Source organism: Cyprinus carpio, chromosome A24 (assembly GCF_018340385.1).
Source record: "Cyprinus carpio isolate SPL01 chromosome A24, ASM1834038v1, whole genome shotgun sequence".
In the NCBI taxonomy this organism is placed as follows: Eukaryota; Metazoa; Chordata; class Actinopteri; order Cypriniformes; family Cyprinidae; genus Cyprinus; species Cyprinus carpio.
The window spans coordinates 21,772,840-21,796,693 of record NC_056595.1 but is presented as its reverse complement, the minus strand read 5'-3'; the positions used below and the strand labels follow the sequence as shown (position 1 = coordinate 21,796,693).

Genomic DNA, 23,854 nt, shown 5'->3' with positions numbered 1-23,854 from the left:
GTCTGATTATGCAAATTATCCATGATTTCTTCTTAGAACTAGTTCTGTTTAAACTCGACATACTATGAGTGTTCTCTGCATGGCAACAGATAAACTGATAACTCTTTGAGATACTGTACATACAGTTCACTGTGGAAAGAGGTAGTATGTATGCCATATATATACAGAATACTATAAATACAAAATGCAGAACAGGCCAAGTTGTTTCTAAACATAAAGTGAGAAAGTTTGCTAATTTTAACTTGGAGCTAAATATACTGAATTCTAGCAATGAGATATAGTGGGATGTGGAGCAGTTAAAAAAAAAAAAAAAAAAAATTTCTACTGTACTTCATACATACCTTCCACACCTTTCCTGATAGATGTGATAATGACTTTTGTCTTCTTTTTCTCAAATACATTTAAAATAATGCATTTGAGAAAAACTATTAATTCAGACGTATTTTAGCCCAAATTCATTAATAGAGTATGTATTAGGACTAGAGAGTTATTTCAATTCTGAGCTTAATTAAACTCGTACAAAATTATTGATTTGAATTGTGATTCAGCTCTGTGGCTGGAAAATGTTGGCCCTCTACTGGTCAGGCAGGGAAATTACACAAAAATATTTTTATATATAAACATATATATAAAAATGCAGCCATACATATTAATAGTTAAATACATTAATAGTTTAATATCAGTCATGTTAATGAAATATTTAATAGTTATAAAATATATATTTGAAATATATTCTATAGGCACTTTATCTGAAATGATTCTTGAAAAACTCCTACATGTCCTTTATTACAAAAATCCCTTTTTTTGTAAATCCATTTGGCAAGAAACAACCAATAAAGGTTGAATGAAGCAGCATATACTTGCATAAAAAAACTCATAAATTGCTATATGAAAAGTAAGTTGAGACAAACAGTAGCAAAAAGACTCGTACTGCATTACTGCATATCAGGAACTTCAGTAGACTGTACACTGTCAAGAAAACAAGATTTCTCTAGAGTCTCAAGCATGAATGCCCCCATAACCACAAAACGGATCAATAATTTCTCTTTCTAATGGGTAAGTTTGAAGGTTCACGCCTCTTTGAGTTTGGTGAGCTCCCATTGGCCACCTCCACACAGTCGCAGCATGATATCATGATGCTGTTTAAAGAACACACACAAAGAATTCTAAGTACAGGCCACACAGAAGTTTACAATAATGTTTGCCATGTTGTGTTAGTGAATGTGTCATAGATCATCACCTTTTCCAGAGTGCTACGGTGACCCAGACTGATGAGGGTCATGCCCAGATGTTTACAGGCCTTATAAAGCTGACCCTCGGCCTCCTCAGTCAGAGCGCTAGTGGCTTCATCCAGTACTGAAACAAACTGCATGTCTTACTCATGACACAGGACATGAATGGAATCATCTGGCTGATTATAGTAGTTAAATCTACAGGAAGTCTGATGAGACTATGCAGGAACTGACCTGCAAATTTGGGCTGCAAGTAAAACAATCTAGCAAAACAAAGCCTCTGCATTTCTCCTGGCGATAAAACATCATCCCTGTGAAAAACGAGGGAATTTTATTGTTATGTTCTTAAAACGTGCACATTTTTTATATTCAAGATAATAATACTCATTTTTCACCAGTTCCAGTCTACTTTTGTATCCAGTCCTCCAATTCTGGTCAGTAGATTCGACTAACATACAAAATACACAAAGACATGCTGCTTACAAAACAGATTTAAAAAACAGGAAAATATAAAGAGGAAAGCGTACTGAACTCAAAACATCCTCAGTGACCGTATTTTAAAATCAATAATAGACATTACACTATCAGTTAAGTCTTACCAAACCAACGAGTTCCAGGTATTTTAGTATTCGTTCATCATCTATAGAGCCTAAAAGAAGAATTTCTACTGGTTAAAAGTGTGAAATGTCACCATAATCTATATTTGCACCACCAGAATTGGCACAACAATGTTTTCAAGATCTTGACAAGTTTGTATTGCCAAAAAAGTCAAGTTTATTGTTATAACATTTCATTCAGAAGTACATTATATTTGAGCTATATTATTCTATTATTTAAATAATGCATATCAACTAGGTTCATCTGTACCTGAAGAAGGATATACATCCTTTAATGGATAGATAACCTAAAAGAAAAAGCCAATAAATTAGTGTATATACAAATTTATAATAATAAATTAAAGTTTAAAATAAGTAAATATATTATATATATAATAAATGATTATTATTGTTTATAATATTAAAAACTAATTTATTATATTATATGTGACCCTGGACCACAAAACCAGTCTTAAGTGTCAATTTTTCGAAACTGAGATTTATACATAATCTGAAAGCTGAATAAATAATCTTTCTATTGACGTATGGTTTGTTATGATCGGACAATATTTGAGATACAACTATTTGAAAATCTGGAATCTGAGGATGCAAAAAAAATCAAAATATTGAGAAAATCACCTTTGAAGTTGTCCAAATGAATTCTTAACAATGCATATTACTAATCAAAATGATCTTAATATCCTAATGATTTTTGGCATAAAAGAAAAATGTATAATTTTTACCCATACAATGTTTTTTTGGCTATTGCTAGAAATATACCCCAGCGACTTGAGATTGGTTTTGTGGTCCAGGGTCATATATAATCATGACAACAAATGGTTTTCTCTTCTCTCACCTGCTCTCTGAGAGTGCCATCAGTAAGATATGCTCTCTGTGGCAGGAAAAGCACTCCTCTCGGTCCAAAACATGTGGTCATTTCCACAGAACCTGAGCAACAGAAAAACAATATGATTCAATAATTCATATTTGCAACATCTGTATCTGATCCTTTTATCTTCTGTGATTTCTGTCACGTACCACTGCATGGTTCCCACAGGCCGTTGAGGACCCTGAGCAGGGAGGTCTTCCCCGTTCCCGTGTTTCCCACCACAAGCATGTGTGTTCCTTGACTGATCTTTAGGGTCAGATCCTTCACCAGCAGCTCCACTGAGACGGGTGATTTATAGGAGAGACAGTCCAGCACAAACGCTGTGTCTCCTGGGACACTTTGAAGCTCCCGATCACTGATAGAGAATTATTATTATTGTTATAAATATCACCAACATAAATAAACCTATTAACAAAAACTATAATAGCATATCACTGATACTAAAATAACACTACTGTGCATTCAGGACTACCTCTACAACAGGACCGTATTAGTTCTTGAGTTTGACTCTTGAAGTACTGTGAACCAATATCCTAAATTACTTTCAATTAGTTTTACATCACCTGTAAGGTTCATCCTTTGAAAGTGGATCGTACTGATCCTGGTCACACTGTTTCTTGGCAATATCTGCCATCACTTCCCGCAGCTCTTCGATTCTGGAACCAAAAGAAAGAGAAAGCAGACTATTTTTAGAATAACCAATGAACAATCATAATATGACTGATGCACAATAAAATATGTGCTTTTAAGCAGTCTCAGTGCATCTCACCGGTGCGTGTATCCAGCGACATCAGACACTGTGGTTGAGAGATCTATGAGCTGCGTGAAGCAGTTTATCAGATAGATGCAGACAAAAGCGTTCTGAAAGAGACATGTGATTAACATCTTATTGTTTATAACAGAGACTCACGCTTGTGCTTGTCTTAAAGTCCAAGTGAAGTGACTCACCTTACTGACAAGAGCACTCAGTTCTCCAGGTGTCAGGCCGTCGTAATCTCCAGCAAAGATGGGGATCGCGATCACTATATAGCTGAGGATACTGCCCAGGTAGTCAAAGGTGTTTACTCCAACTGAAATGAAAATAATCATTTGTAGTGAACAGAACAGAGGGACGTTATTATTTCATACTAAGCTTGACAAAGCAGCTTAATGCCTGCAAAATGACACATTTAAAGTCAAATCATAAAGTTAAAGTCACCATGAAATCAGAATTGTCTGCAAAACTGCAGTGTTTTTTCAGTTTTTCTTGTTAGAGACACTGTTTCACTCAGATATGTTTCACTCATAATAGGGAAGAAAAGACGATTGCAACTTGTTTCATGCCAACTTTAGGTGCATGAAATGAGCTTTCTCTTCTGCCACTGTATATTTTCAGTAACAGCAGTGAGGAATACTGCACATTTTATTTTTATATATACAATCTTCTGAATGCCAATTTAATTCAGGAGTCATTACTGTAAAGCCAGAGCTCTTTGTTCATCAAGCTTCTCTGAGTGGATAAGAGCATCTGCAGCCTCCGGTCGGTCCGCATGTGTTCCACCTTACCTGCCCTGAACAAAAACAACAAATGTGACCCTGGACCACAAAACCAGTCATAAGGGTCAATTTTTTGAAATTGAGATTTATACAGCATCTGAAAGCTGAATACATAAGCTTTTCATTGTATGTTTGTTAGGATAGGACAATATTTGGCTGAGATACAACTATTTGAAAATCTGGAATCGGAGGGTGCATAAAAATAAAAATACTGAGAAAATCGCCTTTGAAGTTGTCCAAATGAATTCTTAGCAATGCATATTACTAATCAAAAATTAAGTTTTGATATATTTACAGTAGGAAATTTATAAAATATCTTCATGGTTCATGATCTTTACTTAATATCCTAATGATGTTTTGGCATAAAAGAAAAATCAATAATTTTGACCCATACAATGTTTTTTGGCTATTGCTACAAATATACCCCTAAGACTGGTTTTGTGCTCCAGGGTCACAAATGATCTCCTGCTCTGTGATTAGATAATCAACTAAAATCTAAAAGTGCATACTAACCTGTAGAAAGCAGCAGATTCGGCGTTCACTCTAATTTGCATGTGTTTAAACCTGGAAGGACATGGAAAGCAAAAGAGAACTGCTGAAATAGAGTTGCATTCATCCAGAGAATAAAATCTGATAACAACAGCAGCCATAAACATGTGACGTTTGCTTCAGCATCTCTAAATGTAATTTTGCCATTTTGTATAGGTCTACCTAAAATCTCCCTCCAACTTTTCTTGCTCAACCAGCATGGACACGATGGGTCCTATCAAGATCTTGTTGATGATGGTTCCAGCCACAAAGTAGCCGAAGATGCTAACAAATCCAATCCAGCCGGCACTGCAGCACCAAAAAAGTAAGACAAAACTCAAATAAGATAAGTTATCCTACCAAATCTTTCAGTGCAAAACACAAAAAGATTTCACTGGCATTAATTGCATAGAATGATTCCTATCTTTAGATTCTGTGATTATAAATAAACACACACAGCATCTCTCTGACCTGTTGAAGCACTGATAGGTGTAGTAGGTCACGGTAAACGGCGAAATGAGAAGTCGACTCGCCATAGTGCTTATCTGTTTACATAACCTCTCTACGTCCTGACTGATGCGCTGGTCTCTGGACGTGAAACAAACACAAAATAAACCATTAACAGGGCAGATTTAATCAAGTCTTCTTAAGTAATGAAATGCAACTACATGAATGAATGTTGTGTGAATACATTACGGGTTGTCGATGTCTTTGCAAAGTACGTTGAGGGTGTAGTAAACACGTCCCTTGAAGTATGTGCTATGGAGTTCTTCAGTCAAAGACTTTCTCCAGCTGACATACAGCAGACTGGAGATGTACTGGTCCAGACTCTTCAGCTGAGGAACAGATTTATTGTGGAATAGTGATTTATGATGAGAATTTAGCTGACACATTTATCCAAAGCTATATTTAAGTGTTGTACATCCCTTCTAGCTCTGTTATGTTGCTGATCAATTTAACCCATTTCAAATTTTCGGCTGTCATAAATACTGGATACACTATGGAAGGTGATTACGAAATTTCTATTAAGATTTTAATGTTTTAAATTTTTTAACATAATAGAGCAGCTAAGGAGTACAGTGAATAGATAGCAGTTGCTGTTACTAAAAGCGACTTGGAGAAAACTATAAAAAACAGACCAAACTCACCGTTGAATTAATCAGAATGAGCATAACTGCAAACAGCACCAGATTTTTGAACTTTCCATAGTTCTTCTCAGACAGAACCTCGTAGAACTGACTCGGAATGAGACCCACTTGATAAATCACAAGCTGAACTGAAACAGAAGAACCAACACAGATAGAAGACGAAGCAAGCTGTCATAACTCAGTCCAGATGTTCAAAGTTGAATACCTGAAAGCGCGACTCCAAGAAGTGTCATGAACATTCGCACACTCTGGTTGGACCAGGATGGGAAAAGGATCTTCAGGATACTGCAGAATCTTTGGAGAAACCTCCAGTCTAGCTTCGGTCTTGAAGAAAAAACACATCCACACAATCTCAGTTACAGTAGTTCAATAGTTCAGTTAAAATATAGGGTTCAAACTGTCATCAAGACACAGAAAACAGCTGCATCTCTGTTTCTATTAAACTGGTTTCTGGATACATGGATCTGTCAGATCAGGACTTACCTTTTCACACTGCTGTTCTTCACGTGTGGCATGGTCAAAGTGTATCAAGACTGGCAAATCTAACTTTGCTTATTTCAAGCTTTTAGAGGAGTTTCTTGGAAGGGCTTTGGGTTCAAAGTCTAAAAGACAGCATAGGACAGCGTCATATACATTATGTAGTTAAATCTTACAAACACTGGTCATAAACAAAGAGACCTGACGTTTAGTTGTACAGTAATTTATTAGAAACCAAAACACTCGCGAGCCATTATAATGATTTTTTTTGTGCCGCATTAATGGACAACTGAATAAATGAGGCGTTACATTATTTCTACATTAATTTCCTATCACATGCAGGGTCACATGTACACAAAGATTTCTTCGTCTCTGTTTGGACGGCGCATGCGCGGTTTGGCGCTCCGCTGCCACCTGCTGTACAGAAAAGTTTATGACGACTGATTTTATCTACTGAAAAAAAAATTACTCTTCTCATAAATCCCATTGGCAACAAACATTACGTTAAAATATGAATGTTAACAGAACTAAACATTTTTATAGCATGTGCTAATTCTGGTAATTTATATATGCATTATAGCTCATCTTTATAATGCAGTAATATATATATATATATATATATATATATATATATATATATATATATATTTACCACACATTGGTAAAAGGTAGCATATAAAATATCAAACCATTCATTTTTAAATAACAGATATTGTAATTAATGATTGCATTATAATTTACAAAAAGTATTTTTATTCATTTATTCTTTCACTCATATAATTTAGTTGATTCACTGACATTATATTGTGTATTTTTTATTATCATCATTATTATTATTATTATTTTGTAAATCAATTTAATTGGATGTAAAATACAGGCATTTTCAGTAGTGATCTCAGACTTTGGGACTCATTGTATAAAAACAGGATGCTATCACTTTACAAAAACTTAAATATTTACCAAACCTGGTTTCTGGTAACTGTATATATTTAAAAAGAAAAAATAAATGATTGATTTACAGATGGTAAGTACTTCAGTCTTTGAAATGTGACCTGCTGTTTGAAACTGATCTTCAGACCTTCAGTCTGCCAAAGTCATGTACATTCTCTCCTGACTTATATAATACACGGAAATATACAACACTCAAGATGTTTTATGTGCACTTGGGCCTTAAAATTACTTTTTTCAAACCTGTTTGATGTTGTATTTAACAAAATACTTTCCAATATGTACATGAAACACATTGCACACTGTAGAGAACAGAGTAATGGGTCAGTTGTTGTAATACTGCAAACAACAATTATCGATCCAGAAATTCAGTTTTATTTTCATAGACTAAATGTAAAGAACATAACAGGATTTGAGAATAAATCCTATGAGCACAAAAATGTTCCACTGCAAGCGATTATTTACAACAATGAAAAACATTCCCTTTTCTCAGCAAAAGGGCCAACAAACACCAGTGCAACAAATTCAGATTTCATATCACCTCTCAGAGAAACCAGTCAGGCCAAAAATGTATTTGATTTTGGCTCAATTTAAAATTTCTGATTCTTATAATGGGAAATTTTATGAAATAAAGCAGCCTGATGCTAAAAATAGGCACTGTGAGATATGAACAGATATTAACATAAACAAATATGTACCCACAGTAAAACACAATAAGCTTTCCACTTCAGGCCATGCATATATACCACATGGCTAAATAAATAATATACTGATTGCTCAAACAATAAATCATAAATTGTGTTTTTACTGAAAGGTTTTTTTTTATAATTGAAATTTTTAACCCTCTCATCTGTACAAATAACAATGTGCCACTCAAGTATGGCGACAATATCTAACAAGCAGACATGGTGTGATATATATTAAATAGCTGATATCTACTCTACAGTGTACACAGAATCATGAGTTTTGCTTGTAAAAACATGAATATTCCTTTGTCAGCCCACTTCAACATTGTCTTTGATCGGCGGTTTCCACAAAATACAAAGTACGTATGGAAGCGATATCGATTTGGTTCGAAAAAAAATTATGCGTGTTATGTCAAAGCATTTATGATAAAAAAATGATTGAATGTGAGCAGTTGAATGTCAACACACGTGAGCATCAAATACATAAAGTCGATGATTATATCAGTTTAAAACTGTTAGGTATGAAAGAAACAAAGTGCTCTTGTCAGACCAGTAAAAAAATAATAATCTGTACACCTCATCACCTCCTGTTCAAAAGCTGGGGGCGTTCCATAGGGAGAGTCTCTTCATTTATTTGATTCGTTTAGCAAATGACTTTCCATCCCAACAGGTTTTTCCTCTTCTCGGCCGAATTATTCTGCATTTTACATAGTTATTTGTTAAATGGTAAACAGGCTGGCAGTATGACTGTGGCACAGGCCGGTCCAGCTAAAGGTTCAGCCACTTCTCCTTCCATTTCTGTCCATGTGCCTTTCTCTGGGCTGTAACAAATGGTGGATGACTTATACGCCCCCTGCAAAAGACATTTGACAAACTATTCACACAATATTTCCTTCAATACTTCAGAATGCTTCTTCATGCATTAAATGTACGTATATCAACCTAGTCAAAATGTCCTATTGGATACTCAATAATATTTATCAGAGCTCAGATATGTGTTTGTTTTTTTTCTACTGGAGTGTTTAATATCCTGAAAGATTTTAGTTGATGGTGAAGTTAGAATTATCAGAATTGCAAACATAGTGGTTGTTTCCGAACAGGTTTCCTGAAGCCATCCCACCATTGGTCGAGCCCATTTTGCAATTTTAAGTGGTTGAAAAGCTTAATCAAACAGAGTAATGTTTTGATTACAAATTTTTTGGAAAAATCGAGCTACAAATTAAATACAGTTAACTCTGCATATTAAACTGAGATACTTTAAAGACAAAAATGACACACTTCTTAAAAATCTTTAAATTACTTTTGATAATATATTAGGGCATTTTATATATTTTTTATTTATTTATTTCATTTTTTACATGTTCATATTGTTTTGGCTGGGCATGGTAAATACACACACAACTTGAAAAGATGTTTTAGCCAAAAAATAAAATAAAATAAATAAATATTAATAATAGAGTAAAATACTAATAAAATTGATTAATTTCATTTAAATTTTTAATTATATTATATAATTATTTTAATACATGTTTTTTCTATAAAACAAAAACCATACATATACACAATTTTTTTATATAAAATAATAAAAAATGGATAAAATTAAATGTCTGTCTGTCTGTCTATCTATCTATCGCGTTTAAGTGTAATATTTGTTTACCATGCTCCAGCTGTAGCCTCCCACTAAGTAAATACTGTCATCAAGAACAGCACATCCAGGCCCGCTGCGTCCCTCTAAGATGGGCGTTTGCAGGATGCTCCACTGATCTGCTTTAGGGTCGTAGCATTCAACCAGCATCACATCCAGATGAGAGAATCCTACGCACAGAGAAAGAGATCAGGGGAAACCCCAAGCGTATATGCCAAGCTCTTACTCTGCAGAGGCATAAAAGTCTTACTTTAGTAAGCTTGGAATCTAATTACTAAAAGAAACTGTATTGATTTCTGTTGCATACACAGTATTGTGCCTCCACCGCTGCTGAGATTTGGGTTATAGAAATTACCTTTTAAGTGGTTTCCCCCAATAGCGTAGAGGCGGTCATTCATGCCTGCGAGAGCGTGTATGGCTCGCTTAGTATTCATGTCCTGTTTCCGAGCCCATACGTCCATCACGGGGTCGTAGCAGTACAGCCAAGACACGTATTCACCATTGTGTACGCCACCTGAAGCATAACATGCACAATACCAGTTTCAACATAAGGACACAAAAAGAAGCCAACATGGAATTAAAACTGACGGTTTTTACTTTCTTAACCCTTGTTATGTGCTGAAAAACCTCATTTGTTGCTTCCGGTCAAAAATAACTAGTCTTTTAAAAATTGCTTGTAAATCTTGCATATGTCCTATTATCACCAAATCTTAGATTCAATGTTTTTTTTAATTAGAAATGATTGATTGTAGACCTCATTGATCTGAGTTTATGCACCTCAGTTTTTGAGTGAAAAAAAGCATTATTTGGATAATTTTGGCAGTATTCATAGTATGTCAGTATGCATTATCTCAGATCAGTGAAGCCTGCAATCAATCAGTTTCAAAAAAAGGTAAAAAAAAAAAAAAAACTGTGCTAACTGAAAGAAAACAAGATGATAAAAAGATTGAATCCAACATTTGGCAATGATATAGCAAGCTGTGCCAGTCATTTTTGATCAGAACCAGCACAAGTATAACAAGGTGGGATCCCCCCCCACCCCCACCACCCTGTCTGAGCAAAGTTAGTAGGTTTTGGTCCAATAACATGTGATAACATTAACTAGCAAAAGAAAATCCTCTCCGGGTCAAAAAGACCACGAGGGTTAATACACAAATTCTGGTCTGATTTTTTTCTATCCCAAGTGACTTACATTGCATTGAAAATATAAACGTATTTATCAGTCCATGCATTCCCTGGTAATCAATCCCATGACCTTGGTGTTGCAAGCACAATGCTCTATAGTTTAGGCTACAGAAATGATTCATAATGTTTAAGAATAATGTTTGTCTCATTTAAAATGAAAGTAGCTGTTTCAGTGTTCAGAATACCTCTAACAAACAAAAATTGAACCGTGCTGGTAATAGTAAGTGGATATTTTATTTCAAACACTTGTAGACTTCATCGCTGTATGACAACTGTAAGTAACGTCTCAGACACTTTGATTAATTCACTGTTTGGGTGAGGTGTATCGTCAAACCTGAGATGTATATTTTCCCATTGTGCACGGCGCCTGCGTGTGCAGCCAGCGGCTGTGGAAGAGACGAAACGTAATTCCATTCGTTTGTCTCAAGGTTAAAGGCTTCAACGCTAGACAGATAACCTGTCTCGTTCCTTCCCCCAACAACATACAAGTGCTTATCCAGGCAGCAAGCGAAGAAACTCGCTCTCCTGAAACAAAGACAAGATGAAAAGATCGTCTCTTAAAATCAGTCAACGTAGAGACTGTTTACAGCAAATATCCCCGTCGCAGCCGAGAGCGAAAAATTCATCACAAAGGCTTAAGAAATAATCATAGCCATTTTATGAAGAGCTCTCATTATTTTATAAATAATAAGTCATTTTTAGAAGGCATCATACCTCTCCTGCATGGGCGGTAGTTGTATCCAGCTATTGAATCTTGGATCATACCGACTTACAAAGTTAGTGCTGTGTTTGCCTGTGAGGATGATACAGATATTAGTACTATTCACACAGTAACATTATAAACATTGTTTAAAAATATACTAAAACATTTCAGGCACATGTAATGAATTATCAGGAAATCAATGTCTGTGACAGAATTAAGTTGTATTCAGCTGTACACAGAAGTCACACTTATTCATGTTTTACCATTAGGGTTCCACTGGTCTTCTCCACCCAATAAAAGCAGGAAGTTCTCCACCTCAACTACACAGTGATGGGCGCTGTTATATGGCATTACTACAACACAGAGACAAAACTGATGAGTCCAGTGCTTCACTGGAAATCAGAAAATAACAATTATAAATAGTAAAAGAGAGATACATTAGCTAAGCCAATGCAATTTGACTATTTTGAGATTAGCAGCGTCCAAAAATCAACATTTACAGTTTGCCCATCATTTAATACTGTATTAAATATGTAAAGAGTAATAACCAATGCTGCAATCTGAATATCATTTTAATATCATATTATTTAGCCAAATATTATTCTGTTTTTGTTTGTTAATTATTACACATATTTTAGTGTTGTCTGCATTTGGCAAGTTTAACCATTCAATGCTGCTACCCAAATTATAAAAAACAAACAAACAAACAAAAAAAGATTTTATCAATAACTATATTAACAACATTTGGTCCCAAACTAACTAGACAGTCTAATTAGGCTTAATTTGCAACGCTATTACCTATTGTGGCATAACATCTTTCTTTTTGTAAATAAAATAATAATATATAAACACAAATATATGTCTTAAACACATTTACTAAATTTATCACATTAATTACATTTATATATTATATTAATGTGATCAATTTACATTTGATGTGTATTGAATATTAATTCTTAGAAATCAGGCAAGTTGCAAAAATTGCAATATCATAAAAAATAAACAAAAACACTGCATACAATATATGTGACCCTGGACCACAAAACCAGTCTTACTGTAAGTCGCTGGGGTCAAAATTATAGATTTTTCTTTTATACCAAAAATCATTAGGATATTAAGTAAAGATCATGTTCCATGAAGATATTTTGTAAATTTCCTACCATAAATATATCAAAACCTAATTTTTGATTAGTAATATGCATTGTTAAGAATTCATTTGGATTTTTTTTGCACCATCAGATTCCAGATTTTCAAATAGTTGTATCTCGGCCAAATATTGTCTGATCTTAATAAACCATACATCAATGGAAAGCTTATTTATTCAGCTTTCAGAAAGATTTACACTTAAGACTGGTTTTGTTGTCCAGGGTCACATATACCTCCAGACATTGACAGTCAACATTTTCTGAAAAAAAAAAAAAAAAAAAAGGACGCCTTATTTAACAGCATTTTTCACAATATTCAGAAAAAAAAGGGCATCACAAACAATCATAAACAATTTCCTCATATTAACAGTTCCGGTGTGTGGTAGATCTGTGATATACAGACTGCTTTCCAGCTGTAGTCTTTCCTGTCTCCATTTCCTCTAATTCCCCAGCTTCCACAAAAGTGACCCCAGTTGAAATAGAGAGAAATGGTCGTGAGGTGACAGTCATAATGAACATGATCATGTTCACTCCATAAATCTTCGTCCGGAGCCCGTGCAGCGTAAATCAGTCGTACGCTAAGAGCCACCTGTCTGCCTCGATCATTCATTTCCACTGTCACATCTCCACTGCCTGATGGATCACAGTTGCTGTAAAATTAGACAGCATTGAATCACGCTGTTTTTTCCGATTTCTTCTACCGCAATCTAACTGGAGTCTGACGCACCGAGGCCTTTCCATTGAGAACAGATCCGGACTGAATCGCACGGCTCCATCCCATGAGGGAAACCTCCTGACTGTCTCGCCGCACACAAAACCTGACTGATAGACACAGATCTTACTGTCAGTGAGAGAATTATTAAGTGTCTCGGGTGTCTGGAGCCATGCGAGGCTTTTGTGGCCTCCTGACATTTACTGCTGCAGACGTGACACACGTGCCAACAGACTCAGTGTTAGAAGGTGATTTGTTGCGAGATGATTCAAATGATCATGAGGTCACAGTCTAGGCTTTGTTATTGATCTTACAGCCTGATCTACACAGGAGGAGATGCATCATATTGCTAAACTGACTGATAAGAAACCTGCACACTGCGAAGATACAGTATATGATATTGACTTTTAAAGGCACAAATCTCCTGAAATTTAGCTCACTAAGACTTTTAATACAGGAAAAAAAAATACAAAATCAAAATATATTTTTTTATTTTTTTTGGTTAAAGAAAATTAGGAGATGATATAGGGTAAATTAAGGTAAATTTTACATTTTGTATGTGAACTCATAGCAGGGTTATTTTGGTTAACCAAACTAAAACCATTTAAAAATTGTTACTTTGTTACAAATTAAATGCATAATATATATATATATATATATATATATATATATATATATATATATATATATATATATATATATATATATATATATATATATATATTTAAAAAATACAATTATTTCAGCAAAAAAAAAATCAATTTGATGGAAAAGTACTTCATTGTCATGAAAATAATAATAAATCTTAATAGACCATGCAATTCAAAAAAATTGTTAATTTGTTTTCTTCATGAACATATGTTTAAAATGAAACATGCTGTAACACATCTAAAAAAGGAATAAAAAATGGCATAAAGGGGCAAAAAGTAGTATATGGAATAATCAACATATTTAAACTGGTCACAAATAATAGTAACAGGTTTTTTTTTTCCATCTTCTGGTTTTGACCATAGCACACTGTGTGCACTAGGTGGCAGTCTCACCACAAAGAAGGAAGCCATAGGAGCAGAGAGGTGCAGCCAGTCATGAGAACCATCCTAAATAGTGCTGATGAAGGTTTTAATCAGTCGTCGTTCCCCCCCTTTTGGGTTTCGGCTCATTGCAAAGTTATGATTGAATGTTAATAACCTGCACACCCCAAACGACATCAAGGGGCTGCTGGTGTGTTCACAGGATGATTTTGCAGTTTGGTCTCTCCGCCTGGCCATGGGCCATTTAAGACTCGACGTCTGAGGCAGAAATAAAGGACATTACACTATGACCTTATGAGTGTAAGTTATATAGATCCAGATGTAATTCATTAATGAATGTTATGCGTGCTGCCAAACGCTTATAAGCAGGTTTCGGAGCGTAAGGTGTCTTTGTAGGTCTCACACCTCAGCGATGCAGTGATTGGATGACTGAACTCAATTTTAGCCATAAAACAAAATGACTGCACTTCCGTTTATGTCCTTGTTTCGCCTCTGTAAGGAACAGACACTATAGAATCATTTTAATTAAATCATGATACATTGCATTTTGGCTAGTGGCTACACTACCAGTCATAAGTTTGGAATATAAGATGTATTTTTATGATGTTTTTCAAAGAAGTCTCTTATGCTCACCAAGGCTACATTTATTCGGTCAAAAATATGGTAAAAACATTAATATTGTGAAATATGATTACAATTTAAAATTGTTTTCTATTTGAATATATATTAAAATGTATTTTTTTCCCTTGTGAAGCAAAGCTGAATTTTCAGCATCATTATTTTCAGCATACACTACAGTCTTCAGTGTTTCACTACAGTGTTCAGGATTTTTCAGAAATCATTCTAATATGTTGATTTCCTGCTCAATTATGAATTATTACTGGTGCTCAAGCATCAAAACTGTTTTCAACATTGATAATATAAAAGCTTCTTGAGCACCAAATCAGCTTATTAGAATGATTTTTGAAGAATTAACAGCCTATTTTGAGTTTTTCATGCTATATTGAGCTATATATACTTAATTTAGGATTATATATACGGTTTAAAAAGTGCTATGACACTGGACTTTCAAAAAGTTTCTCTGCATATCATTAGAACAAACTCCAAGCATTTTGAGTGAGGAGGCTCTTGCTATACCACAAGCCACCTGGAGCTTGTCATATACACATAACACATTTACAAGACACATTTACAGACAGTAAATGATTGATTTTGTTCTAATTGAGGAAGTTTATTTGTACAATAGCATGCTGTTTAAACCATCAGCAGCTAGCTCTGAGGCTAACAGTTAGCCACAGGAATCCCAAGCAAAGAGGCTTTACTTTAGGCTCTGATATATTACTGTACATAAACTGATTATTTGTTTCAAGGAAAACATGTATAGGAAAGAAAAATCACCAAGGAGATCTTTTTATCGCCTCGATTGTATCTCATAGACAGCAGTGAAATTACAAGTAGAGCAAATGAGATCTGTCTCCAGCTTCTCAGATGTTTCACCTGAGAAATCTCCTCTATAGTTTCACAAGAGATCTTAACAATGTCTCCAACTGCGCTCAGATTTGCTAAGACATCAAAGCCTGCAATCAGTATGAGTTTGAGCAAAATTAATATCTTAAAGGCATTGTTCACCTAAAAATGAACATTCTGTCATTATATATGTCTTTACAAACCTGTATGAATTTCTGGAATATAAAAGAAGATATTTTTAAGAACGTTGGGAACCAAGCAATACTGGACCTTCATTGTATAGGTATATTTTTTATGCACAGAAGAAAGACATACTGTATACGGTTTTGGACTGACATGAATAAATTATGACAGAATTTTCATTTTTGAGTGGAGTATCACTTTAATTGTTTCTTTTAGACAGAGATTAAATTAAAATTGCTTTTGTCTCTATCCTCTCTGTCTATTAACATGTCAACCATTGGCTCTTTTGTCTTTTTTCTATGGTTTTAGGAGAAGCATTTGAGAAAAAGTTGTGTCTCATGAAACACACTATTTAGGATCTCCATTCCAAGTCCATAAAAATGACAGATTCCATTCCAAGATTACACTACTATGACATCATTCTTTTATTATTATTATTATTAGGTCAGTACTCAAGGTTCCAACACATTTGATCTCCATTGTTGTCATTTAAATCCTAAGAATTCTGATTCTAATTTGTCAAGCCAAAACACATGAGAAACTACTGGCAGCATGCAAACAGCTCACATTCCTTCCCTGCTGCTCGCAAAGACAAATGCACTTAGGAGAATGTTTGCCCTAATAAAGCAGTTCAATAAGAATACGTGTCATCTTCCGATGATGAATCTTCCTGAGATCATTAGATTAAAATTAATCTTGCCGTCACGCTTATGCAAAAAGACAGAGGCCAAAAAAAAACAAAACAAAAAAAAAAACACACAAGCGAATCCAGGCGTTACAGCTCCACAATAGTGTGAAGGCAGTCACGCTCTGATTAAAAAGTTACATTAAAAGTGATAGTGATACATCATTACCTCCTGCATCTCAGGAAGCTCTCGCTCTATTCTGCTCTGCGATGGAGCACAACCCAGGCAGGGTTCTTCCTGTGGAAGAGAAAAGACCATGCTAGCAAGGCACTTACTTGTAAGGATCTTCCATGTCTTCTTTTCGTCGTCGTAGTACTGAACCAGATTACTAGGGAGGCGGTCGGGACCCGGGGGCAGGCCTCCAACCAACAGGAGCATCCGTTTGTTTGAACGAATCCTGTGTTACAGAGGGATGGGGAAACAGATTCATTAACAATTCTGTCATTAGCTGTTATTAGTGCAGAGCAGTTCCATATTGAATGAGATGCCATGACAAGGTAAAAGCTTGTACAAACACAAGGAGGGAGACAGCAAGCCGAGCAGAGAACACAGGAGAATATTAATGCTGAATGGCTCTATCATCACTCTCAAATGAACGGAAAAAAGAGAAATGACTTCATTTTTAAGTTATAGAATCAATTAGCCCCACTGCAATGATGTGCGATGCACAAGTGCACACTAATGCAGGATGTATTTTTTTTAGGTCTAGTTACTAGTGATAACTCTTTTTTGGAAGTCTCATTTTAAATTGTGAAATGAACATAAGCACAAATATATTAAGCAACATAATGTATCGTTTGCATTCGGCCGCATTTCATGATTATTTATAGCTATTTGCTTATATTATTTGTAAAGACCACAAACTGTTATAATTGGAATATTGACAAAAACAAACCATGTTAAGGTCTTGACAGCCTTATGTCTTTTTTTTTTATGTATTCTTATCCTATCGGCCAAAGTTGTGCATGTGACTGCTGTCAACAATGAAATGCTTCTGAATATCTTGGCTGAATATGCATCCATCCATTCAGTCAATCAATAATTTAATTAAACAAATCAACTAATATCAAATCAATAGTAAAAAAAAAATTGTGTGATCAGTTTAGAGACCTTGGGGTTAGCCTGTGCAACTGAAATTTTAGATTGAATAAGTGCTTTAAAATCTGGGTTTTCAATATTTACAATCCCTTCAGCTCTGTAAGACTGAGCATGGGAAATAAATGGACAACTCCAGCATTGTACAATGAAACTACACAGTCTTCAACACTAGTATCATCATCAGGACACACCAATAGAGTCATTTCCTGATTCCATCTCATTCGAGTTCATGGATGATGCTCAGCAAATGATATTAACACCGGCAAAACAGAACAGGTGAAGAGAGCTGATAAACAATGATATGACAAGTGATTGCCAAATAATAACAATCAAACCATTTATCAGTCTAATTCTATTATCAAATGCATACTTATAAACATATCAAGCCTTTTTGATGTTCATAACATCTTGAGTCAAAATTCCAAAAAGATACTATTAAAATGAGATTATCTCATTGCAGACAATCTCTCATATTCTCCAACAACTGATTCCAGTTTATTCCACGGTCACCTATTCCTGCTAATTATCCCATCTGCGGACTGCAATAATGCCTGCAGTATGCAAGCTTGCAACAGTGCTGAAATTAATCAACCTTGAAACAGCACTATGAGGAATAGAATGAGGATCTCACAGATAAGGCAAAGTGTGGAAACTGTGAACAAATATGGATCAGATATTGCAACAAAAGATTGCTAATCTAATCTAATACACTTAACAAGTTAACTACACAGCAAGAAAGAATGTATGAGATTTTTACCAACAAGATTGATCTGTTTACTGACACCTGTCAAGCCTGCCATGATCACGTGCGCAGAGTATTGTGTAGTGCTTTAGATTTACACACTCTTGTCTCACATAAACAACCTAAAGGATGAAAACAAACTCAACTTTTCTTCTGTTTGAAATGCCCTCGAACTCAAATTGGTTCTACCCAAAAAACTGTTAAAAAGAAGTACTTAGCATTATTTGTCTTTCGTGTGTATCTAACATTTCCATGCACACAACCTCTTGGTTAAATGTATATATTAAAACATTGATTAAACACTAGCTCTATCCAAAAACCACAAAAATATACAGAAATATGTTAAGATGATGAAGAAGATCCTACCTGCTGGCTGTGGTCTGTCTGCTGTGCTGTCTGAAGGGCATCAGGTGGTAGTTCATGGCATCCAGGAGCAATTTCTGGCACACCGGGTCGCTCCTCATAAAGTCCACCGACTGCACCCTCTCCACCAGCTCCGGGGCAGGGATGAGGGCAAACCGCAGGCGCTTCATCAGGTCAGGAGCGTAGTGCATCCTGGTCTCCCTGTCATGCTCCAACCACAGCACGGACATCTGAAAGAGCGCCAGCTCCGACTCCACGGGCGGAGGCAGGGCATCCAGCATGGCGCACATCTCCTCAAAGTTCAAGAGGAGCACATCCTCCACCAGGTATTTGTTGGCGAGCTTCTTGGTCTCGTCCAACCCGTGAAGAGCTGCAATCTTGCAGATCTGCTTGTAGTTTTGCACCGAGATCTGGTCGTTGAGGAACTGCACGCTGAGTTTGGTGATCTGGGGGATGTTGAGGATCTTGCTGACGGAGAGCACCTCCTCCACTGTGTCCAGGGAGAGGGTCACGTTGGCCGTGTAGAGGTACTCCAGCACCAGCCGTAGACCGATGGAGGAGCAGCCCTGCAGCACCAGGTTGTTGATGGTGGAGCGCGGGCTGGGCAGGAGCTTGTCGTCGGGGGAGGAGGATGGGGTGCCGCTGCTGCCTTGGTCCTTCGCTGCCAGCCCGTCTTCTCTGCTCAGCATGTGCGTGGAGAACAGGGACCTGAAGTACTGCGAGCAGGACGCCAGCACGGCTTTGTGGCAGTGGAACTGCTGTCCCTGCGCCGTGAGAGTCACATCGCAGAAGAGCTGCTTCCTCCACAGCAGGTTTAGACCGTGCAGCAGAGAGTCGCTGTGAGTCGGGTCAAACGTGGAGGTTCGGTCACCCGATCTGGACATGACTTCGGGGCTGCGCACACCTCCTGCGAGTAAACAATGCCATTGGTGCACTACACTGCATGGAAATGCATCAGCCGGTCTTATAAAAGTATATGCATTCTGAAGGTATCTCATTCATGCATGCATTCAAGTTGGATTTGTGCATATCTCTACAGTATCTATATCGTGCATGCATGCAAATGCATTAAGTTTGCAGCATGCAAGCATATGCATTTACCAACCACACGCATCCTTGCATACCCATCTATATATCTCATGCATGCGTTCGTGAGCACGTCAAATCCAATGGTCGCTGCGGGCTGAAACAAACTACGCGTGGTTTTTGGAAAGCAAAGCCCACGATCTAGCCTACAAACTGCCGGCTATCTGTTATCAGGCCACGCAAACACACACATACACACACACACACACACACACACCCCTACAAGACATAAATGCATGCACACATTCCCCCGATATGCGATACAAAAGCAATTAGTTTGTCTCCCGCAACATCAGTATCATCACCACCATAGATGTGCGGTTGCGCATCGCTTTGGTCGGCAACAACACAATGCAATAGCTCCGTTCAACAACACGCGCGGTATTTCTCGCCCAATCTGAGACAGAACGCAACTCTCAGCCCATGGCACATTTACGCACAGTGTGCACCCGTGCCCAATACTAGTAGTAGGTATTCGAAACTTACCTGACTTAAAGAAAAGTAAAACTGCGGCTTCTTCAGTGCACTTTCTTTGTTCAGTCCTGTTGGAAAAGTCTATGATCGATGGATCAGAATCCTAACAATTGATCCCCGCGCATTCAAGCTCATTGATCATTTATGTTTCCTCTGAATTAATAAGAAGAAGTAGTGTGTGTGAGTGTGAGAGGAGCTGTGTGCTTTCTGCAAGAGAAGAAGAAGAAGAAGAAATATACGTGTGACAAATTATGCTACCAAGAAACAACACATCATTATCCTTGGGCCTGGGGCTCAGTGAGTCGTAACGAGAGTAATAGGAAATCCACGGTCGGGGAGAGAAACGGACGCGCATGGCCGGTGGAGAGAGACCGCGCAGGGGTATGGATGCTGGAGAGACTCGCAAAATTATGGCTCAAGGCTATTGTAAAAACTGTCGAGCGTAAATGACTGCGATTTCAAACATCTATGGAAAAAGAGGAGAGGAGAAAAGGCGAGTCTTTCCTCTCTTTCTCTCTGCGTTATGGAGAGAACCGTCAAGTTTTAGTGCGCATTGCTAATTAGTCAATTTCTCTGTTCCTTCACAGCCCGACGCCTCTGCTGCTGAGCTGAAACTGCTAATTTCTGGGACCAGCCTTTTTTTTGGGCTCTGAACGGGGGATGGATGAATGGCTTGTCTCGCACAAATGACAAAAAGCCCCCCCTCTGCCTTAATCTCCATCGCCAAAATAACCCCATCCGTTTCTCCTTTTGCTTAGTCCTTCAAAAGAATGAACAAGGGACTTTGGGCAAACTTGTCTTGTGGTCTGGAGTGAGCATCATGGACATGACATCAAATGCAAATGAATGTATGTCTTAAAATGTGGATGATGGTATTGCTGAATTACTTTATATATGTTGTTTAATGAGCCAAATAAACATCTTCAGTTCTGCACTGATTTAAACAGCTTTTTAAACAATAGTACTTGACAAGTACAGTATGAATTTATTTAATAAGTCTGGATTTTCTAATGCATTTCTTACGCTGGTAAGGAAAGAACCTCAAATAAATGCCCTGACATGCAGCTTTCAATGCATATTCATAGGAAACTATTGAAAATGCTTCCATTGTAGCCTATTCATTGGAACACTTGGTCACTGAGCATTAAAATGCATCTTTTTACACTAAAACAATTACTTTTGAATACATTATTTTATTCAGCTTACACCATCTTCTAATGTTCATCCAAGCATCTTGGTCAAACAACTGGCTACTGTGTGAAACAGAGAAGCAGGTAGCAGGTAACTAAATCTTCATATTGTAACATAAAATAGTTGTTTGACATTTATAATGGTACATAGCCATCTGGAAAACAGCATCAAGCTTGCAAAGCCATTAAAAGAAAAGGTTTGGGATAAAGCATATGGATCAAGTGAAGAATTAAACTTTTTTGTTCCGTTTTTTTTTTTTTTCCCCACATCATAAATGGCTAGATATAGCACTTCCTGTACTCCTAATGAAAGTTTTACTGCTGATGCATTACTCATATGTCCTCATGCGTTCTCTGATAGTTCTTCTCGTACACCGTGCTATTCAGTGTAGAGAACATCTTAGTTAATAGAATAATCTGCAGATAAAGGAAGATGTATGAGAGTAATACGTAAAAAAAAAAAAAAAAACTTCTTGGAGAAATACATAAAAAATAGACTGCTGACAGGTGCTACATGTTCTCCACTAACTATACTGTATAAACAAAAATGCATCAGATTAAAGTATTTTGGACAATTTTATTTCCATTTTGAAACTGCAACAAAATTGCATGCATTTTATTTGTATTATTAACCAGACATTCAGACCTAAACGCTGTGCAGTTGTTCAATTTCCAATTTGTTCACTTTTAAATCGAGTGTGGTCTTGTGGTCACATATTCTTGATCAATAAATCTGTACATTGCCTCTTGTTGCACAGAACTGGTAACATCTTATTGCATCAGCTGCCAGTTGGCCCAGATATACACCATAATATTGCAGCTTTGCATTACATCCATACTGTAGAAACCATACCTCAATATTTTATGCAGCTCAACTGTCATCATGTGACAGCTTGTGGTATTATGACATGAAATAAAACCACTGCATTACTCTTAAAAAGAACAGAATATAATGGAACAGTACCATGCTATGCCCAATGTAAAGGTGTGAGCCTTTATGATCAGCGATTGCACATTAGTCCATTCCAGATCATATTATGAGCTGAAGGAAAACAAGTTAATAAAATACAGAATATATAGAATGTATCAAGTCATGCAGCATTGCGATGTAAAAGCCCAATTAGTCAAACATATGTACTGTTTGTTAGTAGGTAAGATTAACGCTTCTAAATCTTCATATTATAACATAGTTGCTTGACATGCAAGACAGATTTATAATGGTACATAGCCATCTGGAAAACAGCATCAAGCTTACAAAGCCATTAAAAGAAAAGGTTTGAGATAAAGCATATGGATCAAGTGAAGGATTCAACTTTTTTTGTTTTGTTTTACATGCTATTGAGACCATAAATAGCTAGATATAGCACTTCCTGTGCTCCTAATGAAAGTTTTACTGCTGATATGTACTCATGCATTCTCTGCTAGATCTGCTCACACTATTTGATGCAGTGAAAAAAATAACTGTTCACAACATCAACATTAAAAAAATATATAAACAGATTTATATGTGGCCTGGTTGCTTACTGAGAGGACTGTGTCACTAATGGGTCCTTAAGCAAGGTATCTATCTCAGATTGCTTCACGAGGGTTGTCCCTTGCACAAAAGTACCGTAAGGCAGTTTAGCATTGGTTAAATGATAAAAAACTTCACATAGACAGTGTCAGTGTCTGCAGTGTTACCCTGTGTTATTTTATTATCACTGATATACTATTATAGTTTTTATTAATATTTTAAATTCATTTTTATTTGTGTAATTTTGTTGCATATTTTTGTCATTTTTATTTATCATATACACTGTAAGAAGAAAAAAATGGAAAAGGACATAATCTGTTACATTTTTCCTTTAACCCTACAGCACAACACAATGCAATGTGTAAATACAGATAAAACACCTGTGAAAAAGTAAATATGTTAAATTCCTATACTCTAAAAATGCCACAATGTACTGTATTAATATGAAGGAACTTTCTTTTTTGATTTTTTATAGGTGTTTTAACTGTATTTTTGAATTACCAGAAATATCTGTAAAAATGAATGGATAATATCAAAGCAGAAATTTGTTTATTTATTTTTATTTATTTATAAAAAGTAGAAATACTTCTT

The 23,854-nt window shown here is 36.2% G+C and overlaps 2 protein-coding genes and 1 long non-coding RNA gene across 6 annotated transcripts; 1 reads left to right on the top strand and 2 right to left on the bottom strand.

Moving 5' to 3' along the window:
• Positions 1–649: 649 nt before the first annotated feature.
• Positions 650–6,786, bottom strand: LOC109049108 (lysosomal cobalamin transporter ABCD4-like). Of its 2 annotated transcripts, XM_042714678.1 has the most exons (19): positions 6,413–6,786; positions 6,135–6,253; positions 5,930–6,057; positions 5,478–5,617; positions 5,253–5,369; positions 4,965–5,090; positions 4,767–4,817; positions 4,173–4,267; positions 3,666–3,787; positions 3,487–3,578; positions 3,281–3,373; positions 2,867–3,072; positions 2,685–2,776; positions 2,100–2,136; positions 1,832–1,881; positions 1,628–1,680; positions 1,467–1,543; positions 1,241–1,356; positions 650–1,139 (listed from the first exon to the last, which is right to left on the bottom strand). In XM_042714678.1, the coding sequence occupies exons 1-19, from the start codon at positions 6,442–6,444 to the stop codon at positions 1,071–1,073; spliced, it is 1,815 nt and encodes a 604-aa protein (XP_042570612.1). In that variant the 5' UTR covers positions 6,445–6,786; the 3' UTR covers positions 650–1,070. The 2 variants fall into 2 exon arrangements, with proteins under 2 accessions (XP_042570612.1, XP_042570613.1); XM_042714679.1 differs by lacking the exons at positions 5,930–6,057; positions 6,135–6,253; positions 6,413–6,786 and having other exon boundaries at positions 5,473–5,614.
• Positions 5,000–21,498, top strand: LOC122135401. Its single transcript, XR_006153495.1, has 2 exons — positions 5,000–5,106; positions 21,148–21,498. It is a non-coding gene; the product is annotated as an uncharacterized LOC122135401 (long non-coding RNA).
• LOC109100580 (kelch-like protein 14) lies at positions 7,344–21,172 on the bottom strand. 3 transcript variants are annotated; one of them, XM_042714677.1, is made up of 9 exons: positions 20,125–21,172; positions 19,004–19,907; positions 17,073–17,194; positions 11,837–11,926; positions 11,585–11,663; positions 11,205–11,395; positions 10,041–10,199; positions 9,698–9,855; positions 7,344–8,893 (listed from the first exon to the last, which is right to left on the bottom strand). In XM_042714677.1, exons 1-9 carry the CDS (start codon positions 20,126–20,128, stop codon positions 8,753–8,755), a joined length of 1,848 nt encoding a protein of 615 aa, XP_042570611.1. In that variant the 5' UTR covers positions 20,129–21,172; the 3' UTR covers positions 7,344–8,752. The 3 variants fall into 3 exon arrangements, with proteins under 3 accessions (XP_042570611.1, XP_018969566.2, XP_042570610.1); XM_019114021.2 differs by having other exon boundaries at positions 20,573–21,172; XM_042714676.1 differs by having other exon boundaries at positions 19,004–21,172.
• Positions 21,499–23,854: the final 2,356 nt, after the last annotated feature.